General features: G+C 45.7%; 1 protein-coding gene across 1 annotated transcript in view; it reads left to right on the forward strand.

Moving 5' to 3' along the window:
* SPMIP7 (sperm microtubule inner protein 7) overlaps nt 1-11,853 on the forward strand; it is a 65,930-nt gene extending 54,077 nt beyond the window's left edge. The window contains exons 8-9 of the mRNA XM_059395780.1: nt 6,402-6,509; nt 11,730-11,853. Of these exons, the coding sequence (XP_059251763.1) occupies nt 6,402-6,509; nt 11,730-11,853 (232 nt within the window). The remainder of the gene's footprint in view (nt 1-6,401; nt 6,510-11,729) is intronic.
* Nucleotides 11,854-14,268: the final 2,415 nt, after the last annotated feature.

The raw sequence follows: 14,268 nt of genomic DNA on the forward strand, positions 1-14,268 counted from the left end.
ACAAACACACAACCATTATTAAGGTTTTGACATAGTCCCACCTGTCCTATGCACTTTTAGTCTTGCTTTCCTATATTTACTAGCTTGGGTCATACTACGTTTTGAAATTTTACCACCTTAGTGAGTGCTGTGAAGTGTGTAAACCTGGCAATTCACAGACCTGTACCCCTGGGACTAATAATACATTATATGTTTATTAAAATTTAAAAAAAAATCAAATGAATAAATAATAAAATAAAAAATTGTAAAAAGAAATAACTCATAATTCCATAAGTTAAAGATAACCACTATAAAAATGTTTTATTCTGTATACAGATATAAATTTTAGTAAAAATTTGAATTATAAATTATAATTATAATATATATAATTATATAATTATAATTAGAATTATAAATTATAATTTGAATTATAAATTATAATTATAAAAAAATTTACCACCTTAACATTACAACAGTATTGTGGGTACATTTATTATGCACTCCTTATAATTTTTATTTGTGTAGATGTGTTTGTCATTGACTAGTTTACGTGACTAGGTGACATATGCAATTCCTTTGTATTTTTTTTTGTTATGATAAACAATGCTTTTTTATAGATAATGTTGTTTTATATAAAATGTTTTACAAGCACTTTTTTATGTGACTCTTTTTTATGATTTGGGATTGTTTATTTAAGGGAGACTCCTCCAAGTGAATTTTGGAGTCAAAACACCTGAACATTCTTAAGCAGGTTGCAAACTCATTTTTTGGGAGTGAAATTTTTTATAACAGAACAAGTATTTATTCTGCATGTTTGTGCTCTCCTTTGATGCTAGGGTTAAAACTCACCCGACATCTTTTTTTTTTTTTTTTTAATCCAAATGATTTCACTAAAAAACAATTCGAATAATTTTAAAGTGTGGAAAGTAAACATCTCTTCCATTTTCAACCCCAAAATTAAAACTCGATATATTTCTTACTCTCCCCCCCCCACACACACATGAGCATCTGCAAAGTATAGGTCCGTGTGCATTGTTGTGTGCGTACATTTGTGATGGGTATAGAGTTGAAATACGCAACGCACGGTCTCCCTGACATTATGCAGGACTATTAAAATCTTTCCAATGGCTGCCTGAAAGGCTATAGTATAGTTTACAGAAGCCAAGGGCTTAGTACACATTTTTTCTATTGTGAACAATGTAACAATAAATACCTCTGCATACATCTTTGCACAATTATGCATGCATTTATGTAGAATAAATCCCTAAAAACAGAGTTTTCTCATTAAAATTGAGGTATTTTTTGATTTGTAGGAGTGCTCGGATATGACAAAACATTTACAGTTGAGGAACTCAAAGTATTAATGCAGTTTGCATTGTAGTTCAACTTGTAACTTGAGACTAGTTTAGGAACTAAGTGAATCCACAATATCCATTGAGTTCAACAGGAAATCCTAAAGCTCAGGAAAAATGGCTTTTTCATTCCTTCGGGAAACACGTACTATTTACTGCATCAGGATACTATTCAGGACTTAAAAAAAAAAATACAAAGTCACTTCTCACTTAGAATCTGTGTCAAGCAAAAAAAGTAAGGCAAAAACTAACATAAGGAAAAGCTAACTAGGGAAACCCCTTGACCTCCAAATCTGATTTTTTATGCTTCTCTTGAATGCAAGAGCTATATTCTTAGCAAGAGCTTCATGAGCAAGGTTGACGAGAGGCTTGTTTTCTTTTAGTAATTACCTATGATTGCATATGGTTCCATAGTGCTTTGCATTCGTGGGTCATCGGTGTGAAAAGCACCAAGTGTGGGAATGATCGGGAACAGCCTGTCTGTGCCAAGGCAGGATTCAAAGGCACACAATTCTGCTCTTTCCTAAGGAAATGTTGGAAGTGGGTTTTCTTTTGCCAAGAACCAGCTGTTGGAGCTATGTAACTGGGGTCTTAGGTGGTGGCTCTCACCTGGCCCAGCCCTGCTTTTACCAGCAGGGAAACAGGTTCAGAGAAGGAGAGGTGTTCGTCCAGCTGACGCAGCCCAGTGAACCCAGCGAGGTGGAAGCTGGCCATGGACCCGTGCCTCCCGCCCCCACACCTGGTGCTTTCCAGACGCCATGGGCCTGTTTTCCCAAACCCACCAGGCCCCATCCCCCCACGGGGCTGCCTTCCACAGAGTTGTAGTCCTTCATTTCAGGACTATACACAGTTTCATATTTACTGTGACTTCACCTTAATCATCTCTGCGATGAAGCATTTGGAAAGAAGCAGTGATTGTCCAAAATGGATCCTCAGACAGGTGCTCATGAAGGTCTGGGATGGGAGAAGGCGGGGCCTTCCTGCCAGGCACCAAGGTGTGCCGCACCTTTAAACACACACACACACACACACACACACACACACCTTACCACAACCCAGGTTCAAGAATGAGGCTATGAATAGTAGTTCCTTACCTTAGCCACACTTCTGCCTTTTCAGAGGACTTTCACATCTACTCCTTCATTTGTTTTTCAAAATAATGTGATGAGGCTCAGGAACTGGTTTGGTCCCCATTTTACAGATGAGGAGGCTGAGGCCGGAGAGCATGATGTAAAGAGCCCCAGAGCATTCATTTCAGGAGAGGCTGAGAGACGGGATCCCTCACCCCCAGGTCAGGCTCGTGCCCTGCCCCCAAGGACACATTTCGGAATCAGGTGTAGACTCCAGCCCTGTTGGCGTTTGAAGCCTCTGGGTTATTTCTGTGTCCCCTTCCCTTCTAGGAGAGTCTAAGAACAGAGGAAAAATGAGTTAACAGTAAATGGTAACAACAGCAATGTTATTGTGGATAAGGATAACAATAAAACTGTAATTTCTGGGAAGATCTTGGGGCCCAAATAGCTTCAATTCTGAGGAACAAAACCCAGTGTCCAAAATGATTGTGGTCTTACTTATATTTCTCTCCCAACAATCAAAACAAGTACATCCGAGCTCAAAGCCCCTCCTTCCTTCTCCCCTCCAGCAGTGGGCTCCCCAACGAAGCTCGAAGCTCGGCAGCCCCCTTCTCTCCCCGCTCCTGAAGGCCCAGTCTTGACCCCGCCCCACCCTCTTGCTCTGGGCCAGCCGTGACCCCTCCCCTCGCTGCCCCCTCCAGGGGAACGACAGTCCCCTGACCAGAGCACAGTGTGGCTCCAAGAGCGTCAGTTCTGTTGTCTAAGGCCCTGCGGCTGGTAGGCGCAGTCCCAGGATTCCGTGCCACCCTCTCTGTCCTCTGCCTCTGACCTCATGCCAGTTTCTTTCTGTATCCCTCCCATTCACCCCCTTCCGTCTCTCCTTAACTTTGCATTGGTGGTCTTCACCCCACTTGGGCTCTTCAAATCTCTGCACGTGCATTTAAAACCGTTCTTACTAACGTGAAAGGAGTCAGGAGCAGGCCTGGCTGATTTCCGCCTGGACGTGCACCCGACACTAACCGCTCTCCATGACGGATCATCGAATCGACTGGAACTTGCGTGTGAACCCACGCCCTGAGTAAATGCGACCATTTGGAGGCAGCAGAGCTCTCCTGCCTCGGTCCTTCCATCCGGCCTTCTGGGTGGGGTGGCTCTGCCCCCGCAGGCCCCCAAGGCTCTGGACACATTCCTTGGACTTTTTCTGCAGCCTCCGTTCCTGCACCTGCACCAGAGGCATGATTCTAGGACCTACAACACAGGTTCTTGTGAGGATTAAGTCAATTCCCTCGAGCCTTTCAAATGGCCCCTGGGAAACCGAGCTGGCTCGGTGAGCGGGCCTCCCATCCGTGGGACAGCGAGGAGGCTGTGTGCAGGCCAAGATTCCAGCCCACGTGCACACGACCTGTGTTCTCCACCCAACCTGCTCTTTCTTCCTGTTTAGCTTGGAATCACACACCTTCTGTGCTCCCTTTCCTGAGAGGCTCACTAAGCTATGGTCTAAAGTTCTCTGTTCTGTATTTTATTTCACTAGATAGAACAAAACCAGTTAGTCGCAAATGTAGGTGATAATATTTTCCCACGTACCCGGCTTACTCCAGAATCAGGGTGCACCAGAAGGGCCCAAGGGCCTAGAAGCTCTGGTGCAAAGACAAACAATGGAGACTTGTCTTATTTTTAAATGAGTTCCAGCTTGTTTCGGATCCCCTTAAGTGGGGCAGGGGGGCCTTTGACCATGGGACCCACCCAGAGGTGCATTTCAAAGCCCTCACATTCTAGAGCCTTTCACAGATTGTCTCCTCCCCCTAGAAAACCACGTCGACCCTCAGCAACAAGGCTCTAGACTGTCCCCCAGAGACTGTTCTCTTCTTGACCGGAGGTCAACATGTTGCATTGAAGATGGGAAAAAAGTCCCCCCGTGATGTGCCTACAAAGGGCAGGTGGTAAATGGAATAGATCTAGAAGCGGTATGGGTGAGGACTTCTGCTTTCAAATATTTGCCCAAACTTCAAAATTGGTTTATTATGCAACTGATTTCATTTCTTAAGCCTAAGTGGCTTATCTTTAACATAGTGTTCTGGCTCATGGTTTGTTGTTATTGGATGTGATGTAAGGTAACATCATATCATTATAATGTAGTGTATAATATCCCTTCACATCAATTACCTCTCCCACGAGGCACATAGAGCTGTATGATGTCCTCTGTCAAGCTCTCCTCCTGATGGACAAACCACTTGCCTCCATCTTTCACTTCTTAACTGCTCTCCTGGAAGGCCGTGACTTTAGAGGCATTGTAATTCTGCAGGTGTTTCGGAGGCAGTGGAAAAAAAAAAAAAAAAAAAAAAACATCTCACACAGAGGAAGGGGATTTCCTCTGTAACATGCATGGAAGCTTTACAGAATGCTTGGGGGAAAGACAGACACATGAATAATTTTGCCCCGTTTTTGGTTACCTCTCTGACATACAGCCACACTTCTTCAAGAAAATTCCAGGAAATCCTAAAGGGCACTGCCTAGAATTCAGCAATGCTCATTTGATCACCCGGGTCCCTCCAACAAACCTGAAAATGTAGCTCTGACACGGGGATTTCCAAACTTCGAAGCATCACTTATCTAGAATTATCTGGAGAGCTTTTAAAGACCCCACATCCCAGGTCACACTCCCTTACCAGTTAAATCAGGATGTCTGGGGGCTGGGAGTCAGGCATGGGTACCTTCGAAAAATCCCCATGAATTTTCAGTGTGTGGGGACATTTGGAAACCACTGTCTGAACATCTTTTCAGCTGCCCGTGCTGGATAAGCTTCACTTGGAAGTTGCTGCCTGTGGTCTTGGCCCTTTCCTCGCCGCTGGTGTATGAATGATGACGGCAGCCATCCCTCTCCCTCCCGAACACACACGATAAGCTGAGGTTCCAGCACCAACAGGACACTAGGAGCTCAAGTCCACAAAGACCGGGTACTAATTGAGCGAGCATCAGGCTTTGCACGTACTGGGTTCTTGCTCCTTGAAATACACGTTAAATTCTGTACCATCCCTGGCCGTGGAGGCCACGGCCACAGGTCGTAAGCAGCAGCAGGGACTGAGCCCATAAAGATATTAGTTATTATTCATATGCCTCCGAACTGCTTATCAAGATACTTCTTTGGAATACTGGCTTGCCTTTCATGTAGGGAGATTATATCTGCTGTGAAACACCTTCCCATATGTTCCCGTGTGGTCTCTCTCCCCCTCACTGGTGGGATAAGGACAGACAGAGAAGGCAGCAGAGTTAAGCGGGATAGAACTGAACAAGCCAGTGCTTGTTTAAATCTGTGCAGTTTCAAGAAATTATGTGAAATCAAGAATGTGGTACAACAATGGTGGTAAGAAAACATTATTTTGTAAAGACAGCTCTGTGGGGGCCTGGGTGGCTCAGTCAGTTGTAGTCCCTACAACCTGCCTTCGGCTCAGGTTGTAGTCCCAGGGTCCTGGGGTCGAGACCTGCATAGGACTCACAGCTCAGTGGGGAGTCTGCTTCTCCCTCTTCCTCTGCCTGCCGCTCCCCCAGTTTGTTCTCACTATCTTGCTCTATCTGTCTGTCCCAAATAAATACATAATATCTCTAAAAATATCTCTAAATAACAAAAAACCCACAGTTGCGTGTCCACTAGGATTGGAGTCTGCAAGACAGAGTCATGTGTGGAACACAGGTCTGGGGTTCTGTAAAGAATCCATGTCCTCCTCCATTAGGAAACAGCTCAGGGGTGAATCATGTATGTAAAATACTGGCAAATTCAAATAATAGGAAAAACATGGGCTGGAAGTCAGTTTCTTCAGTCCTAGAGGAGAGCGGCTATCTGCATCTCCGAGTCGGCATGCCCCCACCTGCACCCTTTCCTGTTTGCCAGCCCAATTTCCCGAGTCATCCTTTGTACTTTCGTATGTGGGTGCTGGCGACCAGGGCTATTTCACAAATGCCTCTTCTCATTTCCTCTGTTCTCATCTTTAACTCTTTCTTTCAGCTCTGCCAATATTCCAGGATACACCGGGAAGGTTCATTTCACAGCCAGACAGCCTGCCAATTCTGACATTCCATCAACAGCCCCATCACCGGACTCAGAAGTTCACCGGTAAGTCCAAGTCCTATTACTCAATGTGCTCAGACACACTAGGAGTGGTCGGGAGGCCAGGGGGCGGGGTGGATCCTCATTATGGTTATTCCATTAAAGAACAATTTAAAGAATAAATTTACATCATATTAAAACTGGGGTGTCAAGTCCAGAAGACAGAGGTGTTCACGTTCCTGCTGTTGCTAAAAGGAGCATGCAAAGATGCTTAAAGCCTGTTAGGTGAGCAGCATCTTTACCTCTCGGACTCACAGCTTTGCACGCATGTCACCCTTCCGCATAACCAGCAGAACATGCGTGGATGCCTGGAGCCCAACGCATGCACCCCATATTTACTCCCCGTGAATCACCGCCTTAGTTTCTGTAAGAGACAACATTCTGTTGAATGTCACATATATTTTTAAACACCGTTTTCCACATTGAAAGCAGGAGACGTCAGACAGAAGGCTCTCGCGGACTCTTATTTGGAGCTGCCAGAGAGAAGCAGCGCGTTTCTTATTGTTCATTATAACTCAAATCTGAACACATTTGACGGACGTCCTGGGCTTGCAAATAAGATGACACAGTCTTGGAAATGCAAATGTGGTCTTAACCAGGTCCAGTGGCAGGCTCCTGCAAATACATAAGCTATCCCGGGAGGTCGCTGTGTGTTTTGGAGGGCTTGGGAGGCAGCTCTCCCACAAAGGGCTCCTTTTCTCCTTTCGGTAGAGCATCTGTTCATTTGTCAAATGTTTATTGAGCATGCATTCTGGGCCAGGCACCGTTAAAGGCCCTGAGCACGAAGGCCCAACAGGCATGATCCTGGCTCTCAAGAGCTTACGTTCTGATGTGACAGCACAAAAGCACACAAGTAACTGAAGAAATAAAATGATTTGAAAGCATGCTGTGTGCTTTGAAGAATAAAAGGCGGGACAGTGTAGTCGGGTGTAGTCTGGCCAGGGTGCTGAGTTACCTCAGCAATCAGGGAGGGCTTTGGGAGGAGGTGACCTACAGGTGGACTCCAAGCCATCCCACTGGATTTCGTATATGCTCCAAAAGGCAGCAAGTGGGGAGAGCCTTCTGGGCCCTAATGGTCAGTTCATACAGCTGTTTTGTTTTAGATCTTACTTATTTATTTGACAGACAGAGATCACAAGTAGGCAGAGAGGCAGGCAGAGAGAGAGGAGGAAGCAGGCTTCCTGCTGAGCAGAGAGCCTGATTCGGGGTTCAATCCCAGGACCTTGGGACCATGACCTGAGCCGGAGGCAGAGACTTTAACCCACTGAGCCACCCAGGTGCCCCCGTTCAGCTGTTTATTCTCCCATTCACTCATGACTTTACTGGTTCATCTGTATGTTCTTTCCCTGTGTCAATGGACATTCATGGTGCTCCTGGAACTCACAAAAACTAGTCCCAGTTTGCAAGGAGCTCACATTCTAGCACTGAACAAGAAAACAGTGATAGTAGAGGATGATGCCTATCACCCGAGTACTGTCATTCATGTGGGTGAGTACTTCATCTACACCAGGCTGTCCAAGTGCTTTGTACTCAAAAACTCATGTCACCAACCCAGAAACCCTGTGACGGTGGTGCTCTTTTCCCCCCATTTTACAGATCAGGACAATGAGGCAAACAGAAGAGTCCAGGGGATCTGCGTAGGGGGCTAAGGAAGGCTTCACAGAGGAAGCAGGTCATACTGTGACCCTTGGAGGAAGAGACTCCCTGGTCTCACAGATATTTGCAGGCCACGCTGTGTGTGAAAGGACTGGTCCCAGGGATCCCACACAGGAAGCACCTCACCACGCAGCCGTGAAACCAGAGGAGGGCGTTGTGTGGACCTGTGTATGAGATGCCCAGATCATTGCACACCCTGTATGCACGACCTGGTCCCTCAGGCAGCGACTGAGTGGAGGGAAAAGCAGGGCACGTTTTCCAGTGTCACAGGTCCATTTGCAAAGGCAGGACTGATGGAAATTTAGATAATGCATGTATTTTATTTTACTAGAAGTCCTGAAGTAAGGAGGGCAAATTAAATACATTCTGATGTCTGTTGTTTAGACATAGTGTCCACAAAACTAGAATCATACATTGTGTCTGGGTGGTTAAGGACAGAGGAGAGACGGGCCGGTGTCTTCCCAGGGCTCATGGGAACATTCACATCCTTCTTTCAGGATCCATCTTCTCTCCCCACATGTCTCGACCTCAGCTCCGACACCTGGTGGGTCTAGCATGTTTCCCCAACCATGTGATCTAGCTGATCCATGTTCCACTGTATTTCAAAGAAATCTGCTTTTCCAAGTGGAAAACCATTCCCTACTGTTACTTACCGCTACTGTTACTACAGCTACTAATGTTGCTCCTGTTGTTCCCGCTGCCCCCAGTGTTGCTACTGCTACATGCCCTGGGCAGCCCCACACTCATCACTCCCCACGTGCTGCACATAGCTTTGTCATCTTGTCTCAGACTGGGGACCGAGGACCCTCTGTGGTGGCTTCTCTGGGGTTCTTATTCTTGGGGTACACATGGGCTCTTGAAACACAGATAGTGGCAGCAACTCAAGGGTCGCTCCCAAGGAAGTGACCAGCCTCTGCTGAGTCAGATCTCCAGATCTCCATTCTTGTGCCCACCCCTAATGGAGGTGCGTGACAGGCACTGAGGCTTGGCCGTGAGAAAACACAGTGGGGCACTCAGATTTTAAAAAGCTTTCTCTGAGGTGCCTGGGTGACTCAGTCGGTTAAGTGCCTGCCTTTGGCTCACGTCATGCTCCAAGGTCCTGGGATCGCATCCCACGTCTCCATCTCCCTCTACCTGCTGCTCCTTGTTTGTTCTCGCTCTCTGACAAATAAATAAATAAAATCTTAAAAAAACAAAACAAACAAACAAACAAACAAAAAAGCTTTCTGTAGCACGAGGACCTCCCTGGCCCTTGAGATCAGAGAACATCAGACCTTTGGTGTATCACCTCTCAATTTTTGTGACACTCTTTAATGTATTTTTGCTGAAAATTCTCCATGAAAGTGGGAGTTGAAGTCTCTCTCTGATGAGTATCATGAGAGCTTAGTGAGCTGACTTCCTCCTGATGGTGTCTGACTGATCTGCTGTGTTTTTCCTGTTGTTTCTAAGAGACTGTCTGAACACAGGCCATGCTCTGGGCACTCCTGAGCCCAGGCTCTGGTACTCAGCCTCACAGTTGCTCTGTAACCCCCGTGCTGCTGGGAGCCTGCACTGCCCGGTGCCTGAAGCCCATCTCCAGGTGTTCTGGTGAATTCTCCCCTCCCTGCCCCCAACATCAGAATCTCTCCTCCCACCATCGCTTCTGTCTCCTTTCCCGCCAAAGACAAGGTCTTGGTCTTCCGTGTGAGCACCAGGTCCTCTTCAACCCAGCTCCCTTCCTGTCGCTTGAGAAGAAAGTCTACTGCCTCCCACCCCAGCCACCTCCCCTGTAGAAATCACAGACACCCCCTTTGAGAAGCCATCCCTTTCTCTGCCCTCCTTCCTCTCACTTCGAAGCTTCTTTCAGAGGCGGACACCCAGTCTCCACTGCCATGTCTGCTTCCACGCCCTTCCAGCCCACTCTCTCCCTCCCTGAGTCTGCATTCTGAAACTGCCAGTCAACAATGCTCCTGCCTGCCAGATGTAGGCAGGGGAGACTACCAGGAGAGAAGGGACCAATGATACCTCTCCATGTAGAGGGCGCGCTGGTGCATTTGCTGTGGATCCTTGTGCCCGGGAGGCTGCAGTAGTGGTCTGTGATTAAAGCGTTTAGGTCTTGAATGTCAATGCCAAGGGGTTGCAGTCCATGTGGTCCCAATAACACACTTTAAGCAAGGTATAGGACATCAAGTGTGCCTTAGATTGAGGTTGAAGTGAGACATGGAATAGCAAGGAAAGAGATTAGTGGAGGAGATTGAAGTGAGGGGCAGGGATGTAGGGAGTAGAGGACACTGACATTTTGAATCTCCAATTTCAAGAGCAAGGGAATGCCCGTGGGGCTTCTCCTCATTCCTGTTTCCAGGACAGTTCAGAGTTTCCTCTGCATTCCCTCCCATCAGAATACCACCTGCGCAGAAGCTTGACTTGGTCCTTCAACAGACTTTTCCCACAACATACTAAAAAAATGATGACTTCATGATAACCATAGCATTAAAAAGGGGCACCCAGGTGCCTCAGTTGGTTAAGCGTCAGCCTTCAGCTCAGGTCGCGATGCTGGAGTCCTGGAAGCCTGCTTCTCGCTCTCCTCTACTCCCCCCCACCCGACCCCTGTGCATGTTCTCTCTCTTTCCCTCTAATAAATAAAAATCTTTTTAAAAAATCATAGTATTTTTAAAAAGCCACTTTAGTCTGAGTTGCTGTGGCTCTGTAACTTTTGCCACATACAAACACCACACGGAATGTGTGTGATTCAAACAGCAGCAAATTCACAGCAAAATGTAGTTGTTCAAGAGAGTTGGCATGACCTGTGTCCATACCGGGAAGACTGCCTCAGGGTATGAACAGGGTTGGGAAACCATTATTTGCATGGAGTTCTATATTTTTATTTTCTTTTAATTCTTCCAACAGACTTAGTAGACAACATTACTCCTGCTGGCTAAAAGAGCAAACTAGGACATGTGAGGTTAAGGATGTCATGTGAGAGCAGTCAGCTTAACCCCACTGGCAGGGGGAAACCCACTCTCGGCCCTATATGTGGCCCGTCCCACCCGCACCCTGAACCTCTCCCCACATCCCCTATGGCCTCCCACCTCTGTCTCCATGCACCTCTTCTTTATCTACCACCCTGCTTTCATCATGACTCACTTAACCCCTCACTGACACAGACTCTGGGGGTATCTTTCTTGGCCCAGAGAAGTGACTCTCTATGCCTCTTGGCCCCGGCTTGCTTCCATAGGGACTTTTTGTTATAACATTTGAGTACCTCCTTTTGACTAAATTTTCTATTCTATCCATTCTTAGCACTGACTATAATTCTATGCACAGAACGGATTTTCAGTCAATGAAACTGATTACAATATGATGCATATAATGCAATAAATGGAGCCGAATGCAAATAAAGAAACAAATGAAACAATGCACACAAGGATTAATCATCCCCAGTCTCCCTTTCTGTTATGAGCACTCCTGACCCTCATTCCTTCTCCTGAACATGAGTATCATTAGTGGGAAAACAGATCAGGTTATATATTTTAACATATATTTCATGGCTCTTTTTTTTCTTTTTTTTTTTTTTCCTCCACCCTGTTATAGCATCTTACGGAAAGAAATGAAGGTTGATGTCTTCCGTCACCAGGCACCACTGTCTCAAATGGTCACAAATGTAAAACCCTACAATCCCTTCAATAAGAAGCAACAAGAAACTGTAGGCTACTGACAAAGGCCTGCCCTCTGAGTAGGACTTAGAAATCTCAGTCTTGGTGAGGCACTGCCTTTGGTGTGATGGGGGAATAAAAGACCTGGGCTTGTTCTGGGTGTGTTCATACAGATCAGATGAGGTCTGGTGCTTTTTTTTTTTTTGCCTCAGGCAGAGTGTCTGGGGCTCCAACCTCAGTCACTGACCTGACCTGGCCCTGGAGTGCCACCATTCCATGATGGCAGCCAAGATTTTCTGGAAGCCGTCAGTAGCAGCGATTCTATTTTAGAAGATTCCTCTTTAGAGTTGGAATGCCAAGTCTACCTAGAGGCTTCATGTCTTGGCCATGTTAATGCAGTGATTAAAACTGCAGAGGACAGATCACATATTTTGTGAACACAGACTATCCAATCAAAACCCCATATATTCTTAATGGGAAGACTGAGTGGCTGAGAGTGAAAAGGGTATGTTCTTCCCACATATGGCATCACATGGGGACAACTTCTATGACAACAAAGGACAAAGCCATCCTTTACCTGGCCGAAATATTTCTCTTTCAGAAAAAGAAGCATCCCCCAGGCTCCATGAAGCTCACAGGGCAACAGTGAGCAGTCATATCCACTTTAGGGTTGGTGTGTGGGCTGCCTGGGTCTTGGCCAAAGACTGCACCAGCTCCAGAATCACTACATGGGCTATGCGGAGTCCCTCTGGCCAGGCAAATGTAGCTTTACTTGTATACATGTGAAGTTTATTTCTATTTGTGTACACATATCTGTGGATCCCGTCAGAGTTTGCAAAGTGCTTTCCCAAACCTTAAGCTCATGTGATCCTGAAAACCCATAATAAGCATTCTATGGTCCTTGCTTTGGGATCCTCTGAGCATTAAGATCCTTGCTACTTTATGAACAGCCAGACGAAGGCAAGGAAAAGTGCAGTATTTATCTCAGTTCATGCTACTAATAATTGGTAGGGTTAGAACTAGAACCCAGGCTTTCCAAATAGAGATACTGTGCCTCCATTTCTCTACAGATTGGATAGCCTTCACAGCTATTCAGAAACAAAACAAACAGAAACAGAAAAAAAGACAAAAAAATTCCCTATTTCCTAGACCTTTTAGAGGTATTTCTCAGGTTTTTTGTTGTTTGTTTGTTTTTCCTGCTTTCTTCTTCCAAATGGTTCTGAATGAGATAGTGATCCTATGGAGCTTTAAGCCAATGTGTAAGCCCTGCTTATTCTTCCAAAAAGGCAAAATCAGCTCTTTGTTTGGGGATTGGGTATCGCCTCAGTTGACATCTGTAGATCTGGATGTTGGCTCTTCAGACCATCTTTATGAGCTCCTTTCTTCCAGAAAGAACAGGAAGGCTTGTGACCATTCATTCTGGGAAGTGGACTTGCCTTCAAGGAAAAGGAATGGTTTCACTGAACCCAGTGTTGTGGCCTAATTATTTTCAGAACAAGCAAATCTGTTTAAAAAAAAAATCAGACCACAACAAAAATCTTCATCTCTGGAAGATTCTCACCCAAATGCAAATGGGAGGGATTAGCCCTGTACAGGAAGTCAATTAATGCAAGGGCCAGAGATCACATTTTGCGGTAAACATCCCTGGCAGGTCACTCTGTCAGGAGGTGTTACTGCTCAAAATCAGGGGCACCTGTTTGTTGTTCTGGGCCTTTCTATAGCACAGTCCCAGCAGCATCTGACCTTCACCTTCTGTAGCTTAAGATAATGACTTCCATCCTTGACAGTGCAGGTGACTGGACACCTCTCGGAGCCCTGAGCACCTTTGAAGCTGCTTCTAGAGGAATGTTGGCTTTGTCTGCAGCATTCTCAAGCCACATCCAACAGAAGAAAGATGGCAGCTCTCCAGTTGCACCATAACTAGCCCAGACTTGTTTCCTGTGAAGAGAAAATGAAAATCCTGCTCACCGTAGATCTTGAATCCGAGGCCAACATAGAAGTACCAGCCCAGCCCCTAGAAATTCCTGGCCTTTACCTATGACTGTCGGTTGTATTATTCCAGTTTCCCTCATTAGCTGTTTAAAAGAAAACTGTAAAAATCAAGGAAGAGCACCCAATGGATATGGATCTGCTTTTCAGATTCTGAAGTCTGATCTTGGGTCAGTCTGATGCACTGGGAATGGATGTACCTGTGCCTTCTTGGATTAGCCCCTTGCTCATTCTTCTCTCCCCAGAACATAGGCTTTCCTACAGCTTTACTCTCTAGGCTTTTATTTATCCCTAGGGGTGACCCAAACACAGAGAACCCCTGCAGTTTCCATAACACTTAGGAGGAATATAGCGTTCAAAAGTCTTAGAGAGCTCGTCCATAAGAGATAATGCATTCCAATAAGCTTATTCTAGAAGATAGTGATATTACAATGTAATATTGTAACTATGTTACTCAAACTCAATAATACAAAAAGTATGATACTCCT

The sequence above is a fragment of the Mustela nigripes genome, chromosome 4 (assembly GCF_022355385.1).
Source record: "Mustela nigripes isolate SB6536 chromosome 4, MUSNIG.SB6536, whole genome shotgun sequence".
NCBI classification, from domain to species: Eukaryota; Metazoa; Chordata; class Mammalia; order Carnivora; family Mustelidae; genus Mustela; species Mustela nigripes.